This window comes from Anser cygnoides, chromosome 33 (genome assembly GCF_040182565.1).
Source record: "Anser cygnoides isolate HZ-2024a breed goose chromosome 33, Taihu_goose_T2T_genome, whole genome shotgun sequence".
NCBI classification, from domain to species: Eukaryota; Metazoa; Chordata; class Aves; order Anseriformes; family Anatidae; genus Anser; species Anser cygnoides.
Window position 1 is genome coordinate 2557804 of NC_089905.1, and position 15202 is coordinate 2573005.

General features: G+C 41.9%; 3 protein-coding genes across 3 annotated transcripts; 2 read left to right on the plus strand and 1 right to left on the minus strand.

The window, feature by feature from the left end:
• The first annotated feature begins 389 nt into the window (after positions 1–389).
• Positions 390–788, plus strand: LOC136788079 (claw keratin-like). Its single transcript, XM_066985876.1, has one exon. The coding sequence runs from the start codon at positions 390–392 to the stop codon at positions 786–788; it is 399 nt and encodes a 132-aa protein (XP_066841977.1).
• Positions 789–3174: 2386 nt separating this feature from the next.
• On the minus strand, positions 3175–4744 carry LOC125180247 (keratin-associated protein 20-1-like). The gene is made up of 2 exons (XM_048049286.2): positions 4588–4744; positions 3175–4021 (listed from the first exon to the last, which is right to left on the minus strand). The coding sequence occupies exon 2, from the start codon at positions 3994–3996 to the stop codon at positions 3760–3762; it is 237 nt and encodes a 78-aa protein (XP_047905243.1). The 5' UTR covers positions 3997–4021; positions 4588–4744; the 3' UTR covers positions 3175–3759.
• A 1771-nt stretch (positions 4745–6515) lies between these two features.
• Positions 6516–7974, plus strand: LOC125180249 (keratin-associated protein 20-1-like). Its single transcript, XM_048049289.2, has 2 exons — positions 6516–6673; positions 7488–7974. Exon 2 carries the CDS (start codon positions 7513–7515, stop codon positions 7747–7749), a length of 237 nt encoding a protein of 78 aa, XP_047905246.1. The 5' UTR covers positions 6516–6673; positions 7488–7512; the 3' UTR covers positions 7750–7974.
• The last annotated feature ends 7228 nt before the right edge of the window (positions 7975–15202 follow it).

Sequence of the window (15202 nt, forward strand, 5' to 3'; positions counted from 1 at the left end):
ATTGGTGTTTGTTCTACCATTCTTGTTGTAGTGTTGTATAAGCTTGGTTGTGACAGTAGTGTTTCATAGCTCTGGAAAGGATGGATATTGAAACTTTTAGGCATGGTGCTCTGAGCTTCCCAACGCAATTGTATCCTTTGGGTGCTCAGTCTCTTTCCATGTGCTTTGGATGATGTGGTTTTTCTTATGTCCTAAGGGTCAGGGGGAGTAAGTGGTCTACACTAGCTTTCCAAATGAATATTGTCTTTATGCTCTGACTGCCTGATGTGATGCAGAGCATTTCCTGGGGCACAAGCTCCAAGAATGGGAGAGCCACAGGGTATTTGCAATGTGGTGATGTTCTGATCCCAGCTCTGCCTTCTCTCACAGTTTTGCCTGCAAATCGAAGGATGTCCTGCTCCAGCCTGTGTGCCCCTGTCTGCGGGGTAGCTGCCCCGGCCCCGCTGGCTGACAGCTTCAACGAGCCCTGCGTACGGCAGTGCCCTGACTCCACCGTGGTGATCCAGCCCCCGGCCACGGTGCTCACCTTGCCCGGGCCCATCCTCAGCTCCTTCCCGCAGCATGCCGTGGTTGGCTCGGCCGGGGTCCCGGGTGTTGCAGGGGGCTTTGGCGGCACTTTTGGAGGCCGTGGTGGCTTTGGGGGCTATGGAGGCCTTGGGAGCTATGGCGGCCTTTTGGGCTACGGAGGCCTTGGAGGCTATGGGGGCTATGGAGCCTTTGGGAGCTGCGGGTATGGAGGTTGGGCTCTAAGCCACAGGTACCTCAGTGGCAACTGCGGGCCCTGCTAAACTCCAAAGGCCCATGGAATGCAGTGCTGCATCTGCCTTGAGCCTTTACAAACAGCTGCCCTCGATTTCTATAACCAGATGCAGAACAAATCTTTCAGTCCCTCTTTCAGCTGTGTCAAAGCAGCTACTTTAATCTACTGATCCCTGCTTTTTTGCACAGAATAGCCTTGCAGATGTGTATCTGGGGGTTTCAGGGTGTCCAGCAATGCCTTCAAAATCTCCCCTCTATCTGCAATACAGCAGAGCAGTGCTCATCCTTGGGTGAGTGTCTCCCCTCTCTGCCCAGATGTGAGGTTCCTGAACAGTGCTAAGAAGGGGGAATCTTTGAGGTGAAGTCCTGGATTGTGACTTGCTGCCGCCTTGTGTTTTTCATGATTCTAATTCATTGTTTCTGTGTTGTTTTGTTTTCTGCTGTCAGTGTCTATTGCCTTTTCCATCCATATTAAAGAATCTCAACTGCATCGACAACTTGCTTTTGGTTTGTTTGTGTGTCTAAATTTGGTCTTTTGATTTTCTGCATTGGTTAGAGACTTTTTGATAATTAATCTCAAGCCATAATGTCAGAAATCAGATGGCAAATTTGTTAGCAAACAGTTTGTGGGAGGTTGAACAGCTTGTGATACAGACCCTTGAGCTGTAGCATGCAATAGATGTAAGCAAGCTAATATCCTTATTGCGAGGGATAGATTTGAAAGGAAAAAATATAGCTTAACTTATCTGTTGCTTAGAGATCCTTTTCCCAAGAAGTGTACAATATCTCCAGATTTCTTCATGCTAAGTCGTCTGAGAAATTCAAAGCACTTCTCAGATGCTTGTAACTATTTAATACATTCGTAGTGTATTATTACTGTATTAAATGCTTACTGTTCTCATTAAGTGCTTCATTATTGAATAATAGTCACTTCAAACATGCATACTGAGACATTTCTATATATGCTTTAGTCAGAATGGGATTTTATAGCCTTCAAATTTTTCATTAAAATGTGGGTCTGTACAAACAATCATAATAGACCCTTCAATTAGTGTCTTTGTCTTTTCATCTTAGAAAGCTGGATTTCTTTCTAGCCTTATCTTAAGACTTCCTGGAGCTGAAGAAAGATACATACTTATGTGGCATTTGGGGCATTTTTAACCATTTCTTTTACCTGTGTCCCCTGTTAAATCCATAAACAATCTGTAGAACTACTGCAACACTGTAATAGTGATTATTTTAAGCTCTCAGTCTCTTACTTCTGCACTGTAAGACACTTAGTAATTTCCAGATTTTATTTTGTAGCTTTAGATATTGAAAAATTGAAATTACGGCCAGTTATAATGTCAGAATAATGACCAGCTAAATTTATAAACCTTAATGTCAAGATACGGGTTGAGCAGCAATCTGCACTGTGCTCCAGGAACAAACATGTCAGGCACCAAAGTCAGTGAGCGCCTTCCTGGAAACAAGCTCCTCAGAAGCCATGAGAAAGCTCCGTCCTGGAACTTGCTGGAAGCATAACCCACAGCTTTTCTTGCAAAGGTGTTCAGTGTAATTTATAATCATGCACCCAGGTGTATCGTAGCACAATTGAGCTCTATTCCTCTTTTGAGACCGCCATCAAAGTGCCTCTGTGTGTGTTCAAAGAATGGCAATTACATTCACAATAAAGGTTCTAGCGTTTAATAGGGATTTCAAAGCACTTCACTGGCTATTTTATGCCTAGACGTTGTTACAGCATCATACTATTAAGAGGTTACTACTGCTGCCAGTTAGGTACTTCAGTCATGAATAATAGTCACTTCAGGATGCATCAAGGGATCTCGCCCTAATAACCACTGCGTGATTGTGCAGCCAGGGAAATGCACGCCAATTCATTGTCATTCAAAAGAAGCCTTACAGTAACACTTGCAAACACTTGTCTTTATGAGTTAGCGAGGTGAACAGAAAGTGTGCAATTTTCTGCTCTATAACAAGTAAGGTCTTTATATCCAGAAAGTGTTCCAGATACTGCCAGCACAAGAGCAGTTGACAAAAGCAGGGTTTTCTTCCAAATTTTTGGCTTACTCACCAGTTAAAATGGGTTTGCCCACAGGCAGTCTTATGCACTTATAAGCCACTAAGATGTGGTGCTGGTAGCTGTTATGTTCAATGTCCAGGCATGTAGTGTGATGCTAAGGCAAATTTAAAGGAATCTTTCCAAATCCTTTCTAGGAAATTCCATAATGGGTCACTTCCTTTTATAAGGTACTACTGGGTTATTAGTTTGACAAAGGTGAGCTCAGGTTCAGCTGAAAAACTACATAAAAGCTAGAGGACTCACTATATCTCAGGAAAACCAACCAAAATGTATTGAGCTGGAGGCAAAAATCTGCATACATGCGAGTCAGAAAAGGAAAAAACAAGAAGTAATGATGCTATAACATTTTTAATAAGAATAAAGCTCACAATCAAAATCCAATATGATACAGAAAGCAGAAGCAGGAGGAATACATGCAGAGATGAATTTATGCAGAAAATCACCTATTTTTGTTGGTGCCATTTGAGCTGCTACAGCAGCATTTTACTATCAATTTCCTTTTTTTTTTTTTTTTAGTTCAATTAATCAAATGATTCACTTTCTCTTTGGTATAGTTTCCAAAGCAGGGAACTGAGAAACATACCCATAGGAGGACCAGGGCACTAAACTCCAGCTTTCATTAATGTTAGCTGGGAAAGAGCTATAAATAAGTTAAGATGTTGTTTACACTCCATTATGCCCTGTTTCATCACACTACCAGAACCCAAGGAGTAAAGAAGTCAGTAGGAAAGGAAGAAGACAAAACAAAATTTTGGAAGAACACTGAAGAATTTTTACAGAAACACTGAGCTCTCCAAAACACTACTGCCTTCAGTCGCTGTTCTGGACTCAGAGCTCCCACAAGCCATCCCTGTAACAGAGTCCATGAATCCAGATATTAAGTCTCAGTCCTCATTTCCCATTAAATCCTTCTAGATTTAGCAGGGGTAGCAGGGGTAGCAGCTCCCATAGCTGTACCTCCGGGTGTAGCGAGTGGAGCAGGGGTAGTAGCGGGAGCTGTAGCTGGGGTAGCAGTCGCGATACCCGTACAGGCCCCCGTAGCCACGGTAGCCGCAGGGGCTCCCGCAGTCGTACGTGCGGTAGCTGTACACGGTGCCGTAGCTGCACGGGGAGTAGCAGGAATCCTCACACTGGTTCTGGTAGTAGTAAGTCATCTTGGTGCGATGGAGGGAGGCGAGCCTGGAACACAGCAGGAAAGAAAGTCTGTAAGGAGATGCTCCTAACAGCAAATCTCAAATGAATGCTGCGAATACGCAGCAGAAGAAAAAGCCAGCAAACCCAGGCATGCTTCTTGACACTCTCTGTGCTTGTCTATTGTTCTATCCTGAATTTTAATGCTGAGTCTTCCCCATAATGCTCCATCCTGGTCAGCCTGTCTGAATTCTCCTGCCCAGCCCCACTGGCTGCAGCATCCCAATGCGAGGTGGAATCACGAACAATGCTGCCTGCATTGTATGGGAGCCATCAGGGAATAAACAGGAAAGTCCTTCACAGACATACCGAAATAAAGACTTTAAGGGAAAAGAAGGATATGTACGGGACTGAAACACTAAAATATTTATCAAGACACAGGGAGAAAAGACTATTATGTATAAATAATGCTCATCAAATCACAACCCTAATTCCCAATGCATTAATTTATAGCATCTGCAGCTTAAAGAGGGATGGGGGAAAGGAGGGGGCAAAAAAGTAATAAACTCATCTCTCCATTTTCCACTAGGTTTCTTAAATCTATTCTGACTTACCCACTTCTGAAGGAGGCTAAGCAGGAGAGGCGAATGCAATGCTGTCAACAGCACGGGCTTTTATAGAGCACCCAGTCCCGCCCAGCGCATGAAGGGCATGCTTGCACCCGGGTCGGCTCCAATTACCGAACACATTTTGCTTCCTTCATGACTCCTCTCATTGATATACCGGTTCTCACCAAGGTTTCTGATTATTGGTCCGGCGCTGTGACATGCAGGCTACACCCTGCAGGTTTCCTTCTTTCATCTCAAAAATAGAGCAATTAAGCTTTGGTATCATCACGCTGGATTCACTTGTACTGTACAGCAGTAAGTCAAAAGAATATGCAAAGACATACAAATTGCCAAATATCCCATTTTTCTGGAGGCCCAGCCTCACTGTGCATTTTGCCCCATTCATTTTCTTGTGCATTTTTTTTCTGAAATTCCTGTGGAAGATGTAACCTCTCCGTTTCAAGTATTTCATAACTTTAATCACCTGTGAAACAGCGCGTTCCTACCAAACCCTTCCACCATTTCCTGTGACTAGCAAAGGGGAAAAGACCATCTCTTTGATTTGATGCCATCACGCAATAGGATATTGCTGTGCTGATTGATTCAGCTAGAAAATTGGCCTATAAACTTTAAAATGGTATGCGTATGACGTCTTTTTAGGAAAAAAAAAATCTTTCAGAGACCCAATTCCAAAGCTATAAATTACAACCTTAATAACGCACAGAAATAGGATAACCCAATATACGTTTTTAGTTAACTGTGTTACATAATACTGGGGCGTTTTCCAGTAACATAGCATTAATATTTAAATAATAAATCTCTTTGTACATGGAAATCTTTAATCAGTATTAATGAAGGCTTTGATATTCAAAATTTAGAGAAAGGCCCAGAACATCTGTCATGCCTGTTATTATCCATCCTTTAGATGCAAGTAAACAGCAGTTTTGAGGTGAAGGTCACCGGGAAAGACCGGGATGTTGCTGCTTACCAGGTCATATTGTGCTCACAGGGCTCAGCATTATTCACCGTCATTAACAACATTAAGTTAAACACCTCAACAACATTACAAAGTTGTCCCATTAAACAATATTAGCATCTGGGGGACTTCTCAGGAAAAATACAGTTATTACACAGATATGTTCCGGTTTGTTTTATCTCATTCCTTTTAATGCATGAATCATTTTTCTGATCTAGGTGTAAACAGTTAAAAAAAAAAAAAATCAGATTATTTTTGAATCTAATTACATTTGCATTTACCTTGCTAGGAAAAGATTTCCAGTAGACTGAGCCTGTGAGGTTTTTTGTTTGTTTGTTTGTTTGTTTGTTGGGTTTTTTTTGTATATGGTGCAAAGCCTGGAAATTTCAAATATCAGCATTTCTGGTTGAAAGCCATATTTGTTATTAATTTCTACAGCCTTCATTTTACTGTTCTCATAAAGTCTTGTCTCCTACTTATTATTATTATTCAAAAACATTTCAGATCTCTCCTCTATTCCAAACATCTTTCTCGTACTTCTATTTTTGAGCTAGAAATAATACAAACAAATAATAAATAAAAATTGTAAAAATTGTGATATTCTGACCTAAAAAATGCAATTATGAAACAAAAGCAAACAAACAGGAAAAATGTTTTCTATGGACTATTACTTTTTTAAAAAAAGAAAGAAAGAAAGAAATTCTTTCTTCTTACAAAATCCAGAATCATTGCAGATTTCATATACTGAAATCCATCCATTCCTCCAAAACTGGGATTGCTAGTGTCAATCACTTCTGTTCTCAATATCCTTCCTTCCCTTTCCTGTTATAGCTCTGATTTCACCACACCAATTCTAGAAATATAATTGACTCAGGAAGTCTGAACATGAAAGAAACTACAATGCAATGTCATGCTTTTGGAAGCCAAGAACTGACTAATAATCACAAACCAAGAAAAACAATTACATCAACTGAAGGAATGACGTGCATAAGAAAATTTGTTTTGTGATGAATACAAGTTTAAAGCACAGTAGGCTTCGTCAGATAGATATATAAAAGGGAGAGAAATTCAGGGCTCTCTACTCGCATCTCCGGACTTACGTTCTCACTGAGCTTGGTAAGTAAGACTTACTAGAACATCTTTATTGCTGTATAGATGCTGTTTGTTATATTGTAGTAAAGGGGTAGTTAAAAAAGGCTGTGATTTCACAGCTGTGCCAGTGCAATTCTTTTTGTTAAAAATGGCATATCAGTACAGCTGCATAAGCTTACAAGATTGCTGCATCTAGCTGTGCTATCAGAAATGTCCTTACTTTACGCTATACAGAAGCATCTCAGTCTTCTTTATTTTGAAGCGGACAAGGTATAACATTATTCCAATTATTTCAGTCAAAAAGCGAGTATATATTCAACTCATAATTGACGCATTGATGCAGGTCTGAACAAAGAACCTGCCGTTTGCAGCAGAGCGCTGCCGACTTGCACGAAGGGAGGATTCCCTCCCTGGCATCTTTTCTCACCTCCAGCAGCTGGTGGGATCCACTACTGAACTGGGGGCTGTTCGCTTCCAGTCCTTGGGGAAAGGTCAGACACTGGTACAGGCAGAAACAGCTAAATCCTCACAGAGAACCTAATCCAACCAAACAGTTGTACAGCGCTGTTTTAAATCAGACTGCTGATTCCAAGGCAAGGGCAATAAGGAAAAGCAATATGAAATGTTATTAAGGAGGAAAAGAAGGGAAACACACAGACAGGAGTGAGCTGGGTGAGCAGGAACCAGGGTGTAGCACTGAGTGGTGATGTCTGGTTGGTTCCCCTGTTCTCCTTGCTCTCATCTCCTCTTGTAGCTTCTGTGGGGTTTGCTACAAGACAAAAGCTGCTGCTTGGTCTCTGGGGCAGACCTTACCCTCTTCCCTTCTGCTGTGTTCCAGGCTTGCCTCCCTCCATCGCACCAAGATGACTTACTACTACCAGAACCAGTGTGAGGATTCCTGCTACTCCCCGTGCAGCTACGGCACCGTGTACAGCTACCGCACGTACGACTGCGGGAGCCCCTGCGGCTACCGTGGCTACGGGGGCCTGTACGGGTATCGCGACTGCTACCCCAGCTACAGCTCCCGCTACTACCCCTGCTCCACTCGCTACACCCGGAGGTACAGCTATGGGAGCTGCTACCCCTGCTACCCCTGCTAAAGGCAAAATAGCGATTTACGGCTCCTGTATGAATTCTACCTGCGAAACGCTCCCGTGACAACGACTGCAGTCAGGAATGTCCTGGAGCACTTAGCAACTCTCTATAATGTCTTCTGCTGCTTCGCATAACGTGCTTTTAGGGTCAGCTCTTCCTTCATAGCCTATCTTTGTGGACATACTGTATGTTTGATGTGCAGCTTTGCATCAGGAGATGCAGACCAGAGTGGCCGATCCTTGCCGCGCACTGCGGTGACAGCTCTGCTCCACTGCACAACTGCAGCCCCAGAGCAAAGCATCTGCTGCAAGATGTAGAAACTCTACTTCTAGAATGTATGAATCTCTGGATACTCCTCCTTGTCTGCTTCACTACAAGTTGTAACTGCTGTATACAGTGCTTCTTATTCTCATTAAAAGATCTTGCATCACACTACTGCTTTCTGTCATATTTTAACTTCTTTTTTTTTTTATACTTGGCATTTTTAATTATTTACCTGAGATTTGGCAAAAAGGAGCCACTAGCTTTTAAGGTTGGCAGTTTTAAGCAGCTGTGGAGTCTGAGGTGACAGAGGACATATTGGACAACTCAACTTCTGTCTCCTTCAAGACGGTCCTGAAAAGTCACATCCATCTCGTCTTAACTCTGCCCCTCTTCCACAAAACACACCAAAATGCTGTTTCTTTCCAAAATGCTACCTTAGAAATGTGAAGACTTACAAAAATTAAATAAGTATTTGCTGATTAGATCCAGCCCAAGCTGTGCTACATTTAAGGATTCAAAAAGCAATCAAAGTGACACAAAATGCCAGACCCCCTTAGCTTTCTGCAGCTCCCAAAACAGATGCCCCATACAAGACCACGTGGGAGCTCACATTCACCTGTTCCCAGTGCACAACAAGGTTTAAAAATCACCATTTCTCCAACAGAGACTATTTTGCATGGCCAATGTCACTTGTGCAACCCGGGCCGGCACGGTTCCCTGCCAGGGCTGGGTTTAGGCACACATCTGCCTGCCAGCCCGTGCCTTTGGGAAGAACTGTTTTACGCGCGAGGACAAGAAGAAGGCGGATTCCCACGATAAGACGAGGCTACGACGGGAAGTCATCCTTCCCCATAATTAACAGGAGGGCATGTGACAGGGAGGGAGAAGAGCTGCCGCAAGTAAAAGTGACTCTCAGCATGATGACAAAGGGATGAACATACCGGGATGGTTCCCAGGCTGGAGCCACCTGCAGCCACGAAAAGACAGCAAGATTTCCAACAGGAGGCATTTTTCCTCCCGATCTGCAGGAACTTCATCTCTCCAGCCAATGCCAGTCTGTGTGTGGGAGGCGGATTTAGGCACTTTGGTGCTGATGTTCCCTGGTGGCTAGGTGCTCAGGGAAGGGACAGCTGTCAGGTTCCTTGCCTCATCCCTTAAGCGCCAGGTGCGACTGATTCCAGCAGAAGTGAGGCTCGTGTGAATATGCATCCACGTAAAAGCAGAGCATAGAAATGCATCAGAACCTCCACTTATTCAACAGGTCGGCAGAGGACACAGCAGAAGAGAAATATGAAGAAAACAAGCCCACAAGTCCAAGGGTGAGCTGCCAAAACATCAAGCAAGCTCTGGTTTGAAAATTCACCAGCCTGGGCTACAGGAGCACGCTGTGTACTTCAGGAAAATGATTTCAGACGAATAACCTACTAACAAAGGCTTTTCATGGTCACTGTGCTGAATTGTTTCATTGATTAACACTGAAAATGTTCTCGCCTGATACAACAGTAAAAATTCAAATCAAGGACATGTTTCCCTCAGCTGGTCAGGGACTGCAAGCTCAAGAGTCTGAAGGTATTTGGTTTTCATTTAAAAGTAGCTCCATTTTATGCATAAATTTATTTTAAATGTTTAACAGAAATTATCTGTTGATTTAATATATTGCGACTCATATGTTCCAGAGTAACATAAAGAAAATGTAAATGGTTTGTCTTTCAATACTGTGTATTACTGTGTAATAATACTGCATGTTATTTTACTTGTTCCCAATGTTCAATAAAAATATTTAAAATTTTATGAAATACATTTCATGATTAAAAAAAAAAAAGTAGAAGAAAAGAAAGAAAGAAAATGAAATTAGTAGATTTTTTCAATAAATATTGTACAGCCATAACATGACATCAGAATAAACTGGGAAAAATGGATCACATCTGAAAAAGTTATGTTTTTTTTGTGTACCCCCCCCCCCACACACACCCTATCTGTATGTATTTACTAGAACATTTATTATTTGTATATAATCTTATTACTGGTATGTTAGGAGAAATAACTATGCACTTAGCATAGCTGAAAAGTTAAAGACAAAATAGAAAAATCCATCTTGAAATAAAATGTCAACATTTTTCACAAACCTTTTCAGAAGTTTTTGTGTTTGTTTGGTTTTTTTTTAAAAACATATTTACACATATGTTAGTTCTGAAATAAACTCTGCTACAATGCAGCCTGGAAAAGTAAACCAAACGAAGAAATAATGCAGGAAAAAATCAGTTGTTTGATAAATGAAGACGACAAAAAGCAATTTAAGTTTTATGGGGATTAAAGCCCTCAAACATGCAATGTTCTCATGAATCAGGGCTCTTAACTAAATGTCTTAATATATTTTCCTTGGTGCATTTGACCTCATCTTCCTAACAAAATTTTTTATAAGTTATGTTTCCAGTTACTGACTGAATGCCACTCTGTGTCTTAAGTATATTTAGGGCATTACCCTGTATTATTCTTGTTTGTAGGTACAGAATTAGAGGCATTAGTGATTTACACTTCCTGAGCTCAATTTCTGATTTTCAAGACTTGGGACATCAAAATAATTTATTAATTTTGAGTTAGGTAACTGAAAAATCTCAACTTTAACTTTTGGGGACCAGTAATAGCCATTGCAGTTCTCCCCAGCTGCTGGTGAGGGACTTGGCCTCGGCCGCAATGCAGCAGGTGCATCGTCTTACCTTCACAAAGAGCAACAAAATTAATGTATTTGCACACGCCAGAACATCAATTAATATAATTGATTTCCTCAGCATCAGGGGTCATTCCTTCCTTCTCATCTCCGCATGACAATGTGACGGTTACAGGCTTCCTTCGCTTCAAACTTTTTGGGTCACCGCAGTTTTTTTATCATTTGGAGGTCATTGGAGATAGAACAAAAGATGGAGATAGACAAAAGATTAACAGATCCTCAGACTAGAGATGACTAAGAATCAAAATTCATACATCTGGGATATTTTTAACACTTTAAACTTGTATGCAGTCTGAATTAGAAGGAATTTTATTTGTCATTTATTTTGATTTACGCATTCTCAGGGTGTTAAAATATTAATAACAATTATTTATTATTCTATATTATTCTATGTTATTAATATTAATAATAAATAAAATATTTTCTGAGAAGATAATGGAATCCTATTTGATTTCATTACTATCCCACTACACTTGCTTTCAGGTATACCTGGCCACATGGTGGTCCACAGTAGTGTTTAGGCACAGTAGTTTAGGTGGTCCACAGTCGAGGGGAAAAAAAAAAAGAAAAAAAAAAAAAGAGAGAAACCTGTATGCACTTAAAAGTTTTATGCACCAAAAAATAAAACCTGGTGCACCACCTGTTCCTCAATGAATAAAAATTTCTACTGCTAGACTGCTAGAGTATCTGAAGAGGCAAGTATTTTTTTTTCAGTTTCCTTTGCTTCATAATGTGCCTGTAAAAGAGCTTTCTATTTGAGAAAAATAGATACTTTCTCCTCTTCTAAAATACATTTAGTTTTTGCCTTGAATACTTTTTTTTTGGTTTAGTTCACTACAGAAAACCAGGAAATTTATAAAAGTTCAACATTCATTTGGGGAACTATTATATACATATATAAAATGGAGAGGGGAAAAAACGAATCACATAGTTTATATCTCATCATTGTCCCTGCTCATACCATAAAAAATTCATTCAGGATATCACCAAATTATTATTATCACCAATGCAAATGTAAATGAAGTTTTATAATGCTCATGTTAGCAGCATATTTAGAAGTTAAAACTTTAAATATTATTTTACACCAAATTTTATTGGTGCTGGTTTTCAACCTCATCTAACACCACCCTCCCAGAGGAGGCAGAGCACAATACATAAAGCCAAGAGCATTCTTTTTTTTTTTTCTCTTCAAATACCTCCTTGTTTGACCTTCACTGCAGTGAGCCATTTCTAATTTGCATATTAAATGAGGATAATAACAGACATTCTGGAAGTGCTGAGCCTCATCAGAATTTATGGTATCAATGCTCTTCCAAAACAGTCATTAAGGACTTACTTTAGCAATGTTTGTATTATTTAAATATTAATGGTTTGTTAGGTGCCGCGATGTTGTATAATAAACAACAGAACAGGGAGGGAATCCCCGAGCTGAGCTCTTTTTGTTTTCAGTCAAACTAAAGCACCACACTCGTCATCATCCTGGCACGGCGCAGGCTGGCACGGAGATACAGCTGTATCTCACTGGATAACACACCACACAAAAAAACAGGCTGATTTCTCCCTTCTCAGCTTAGTATAAGCCCTTTTGCCTTGGGTAGTTTTTAGCACTTCACCAGCCTTTTCATTCAGCTGAAGCTTGGTGGAAGCCAGGCACGCGGCAGGACCTCGCTGCAGGCAGAGCCTCCACCCAGCCTCCCCAGCAAGTGCCTCCTACCAGTCAGGAAAGCACGGTCCCCATCCTCCCAGCCTCCACGGCCTTCCTAAGACTGCTCTTCCCCTTTTCACTATTGCATTCCCTATGAAAGGCCAGCAGAAAACCCAGATTTGTTCTGCACTACCAGGTCGTGCAGTAAAACTTGCCCCGACAAAGCTGTAAAATCACAAGACATTGATTTGAGCAAGGTTTTCTAAGAATTTTATCCAGAAATGAGAGAAAACAGACCCCTAGAAAAAGGCATTAAACCTTAGACACATTGCTCAGATGCTAATTTAATTGATCCTGTGCCCTGGCCTGTCCATCTCATAGTGTGTATGCCAAATTATAGACAGTAGAAGAACCTAAAGGAATCAATGGAACGCCTGTCATTAATTGAGACGGAAATGAATCAAAATGCTTGGTAAAAGCCCTAAGCACATGCTATAATGCCTCTTTCCACCTCAGGTGTTTTAAGTCACCTTAAAATGTGCTCTATCTGCCTCCCTTGTAGGGCCGTAATGCAGAAAGAAAGTCTATGTGCTCCCCAGTTCCATGTGCAGTGTAACTGGTACTGTTCAGCAGATCCTCCAGTTTCATTCGCAGATCCTCCAGTTTCATTCTGTCCTCCTTTGTGAGAATTCCCAGAAACCCACTTATCCTGGAAAGTTTTAAGATGAAGGAATCTCGCAGGTAGTAATCACAATGTGTTACCCGAGGAATTCGAAAAGTGTCCTAAATGCGGAGGAAAACAATTATAGCAATTGTACTGTTGATGTACTTCCGAAATGTGTTTCATGACTACCAGGGAATGGAAGCACGTGGAGAATCGCACCTATTTCCACGGGTCTGAGAAACCGTATAAAAGCACTCGCAACCCCCTTGCTCCTCACACCACTCCTCTTGGTTTAGCCTCCTCGGTGAACTTGGTAAGTGCAGAACCCGTTCTCTTAGAGACTCTTTTAACTTAGAAATAACTCCTTTACTAACATTCTCTGATTTGTAATATTGGTATAAATATTTTATCCTGTACTTTTTAAGCTGTTAGAGTAAAAAAAAGGGGGGCATTGATGAGCCAACATTCAGGCAAGGAATTCAGATAACGTTAGCGAGCTGTGAAGCCTAGTAAGAGTTTTATGTTCACATACTAGAAAGCAACAGCTTTACTCTATTCCATTTAAACAGCTGAAGAAATTTTCTTATTTCTTTTGACTTGGTGACTCTCAACACTAGCTGAAATGTTGGATAATGGGCAGAAATGTGCATTGCGCGATGTAGAAACAGCTATTTTATGGAAAGATGTTGCAGTAAGTAATGCAGGCTGGACATGGGAATTGCTTTATTCTCTCTGAAGTCACCAGAGCAGCTCTGACATGCAGCAGTAGAGGAATTAAACCTTAGCACCTCACTGTGCAGCAGAGTATTTTCAGTATCCTTGCTACAGCTGACATTGAAAGGTGTTTGAAGTGATGTAGGACAGAAAAAGGAGTAGTTTACATGCTGAGATTAAAGCCAAACAAGGAGATTATGTCCTAGGAAACGTGCCCAGGACCAGCACTGGTACCAGGTCCATCTGTGGCCCTGGACCCCCTGATGTGAGTGGCCCTGCTTGAGCAGCGCTTGCACCAGAGGGACCCAGAGGTCCCTTCCTACCTCAACCGGGCTGTGATTCTCTGGCTTCAGTACACTGAACTTGGCGTACTGTACATGAATGCATCTAAAAACTTTTTAAAATGCTGTGTGGGATTCTCATCAGACATTAGAACACCTACAGGTGTGTGTCCTGAGCTGCAGTCAGTCTAGCTGTCAGGGTTAACGTCAGCTTGCCCATCCTAGGAACTTGGACACCAAGCGCTCCCACACATATGTTTGGATGTCTCTATCTGCAAACTGAATCTCCTGTAGCCAAAGTCCAAAAATACAAGGTATCAGGTTCATTTTTAAGAAGAGAAGCTAAAGAATAGAAGTTGTGTCTCAGCATTGAACATAGTGAGGGGGGAGAACAGCAATTGGCTGGATAAAAATAGATGTCAGAAGAATATCCCAAGACTGAGCCATTTGCTCAGTACCCCTCCAAATCCCCCACCTCACCCAGCCACCGCTGGTGCTGCGCCTTGCACGCTGAGCCTACCCTTTACCTGTTGCTGTCTTTCAGGTTTACCTCCCTCCACCACCCCCAAGATGTCCTGCTACTACGTGTGCTGCTCCCCCTGCTACAGGTCCGTCAGTACCTCCTACCGGGCCTACAGGTGCTGCAGCCCCTGCTACAGCTACTGCTGCAGCCCTTGCTACAGCTACTGCTGCAGTCCCTGCTACAGCTCCTGCTACAGCCCCTGCAGCTACCGGAGCTGCTGCACCTGCTACTACTACCCATCCTGCTGTAACTACAGCTATGGGTGCTGCTAGACCTGATAAACCCAGCAGGAACCTGCAGTGAGGATCTACCCCGACCCGGCAAGCACAGACCGATGGATCATCTCAGAGGCGACATTTTCAGGAGTGCTGAGCCCCTGCGGCTGCAACTGAAGCTACCAAGAACGGAGAGCTTGGCTGCTCTCTAGAATTTCTCTGCATTTCTATTTTTGCTGTACTTTCTGTCTCCTTGTTCCTGTGTTTCTCAGCTACGAGCTTACTCTTGATAGTCTCCTGCATTTAGACCCCTTTGGCAGCAATAAGAACTATCTGCAGTTCATTTGAAGCTTCTTCCAGTTGCCACAGCAGCGTTAAAGAACTTCTGCATCAGTGAAAATTAGCTCTTGTGTCATCTGCATTT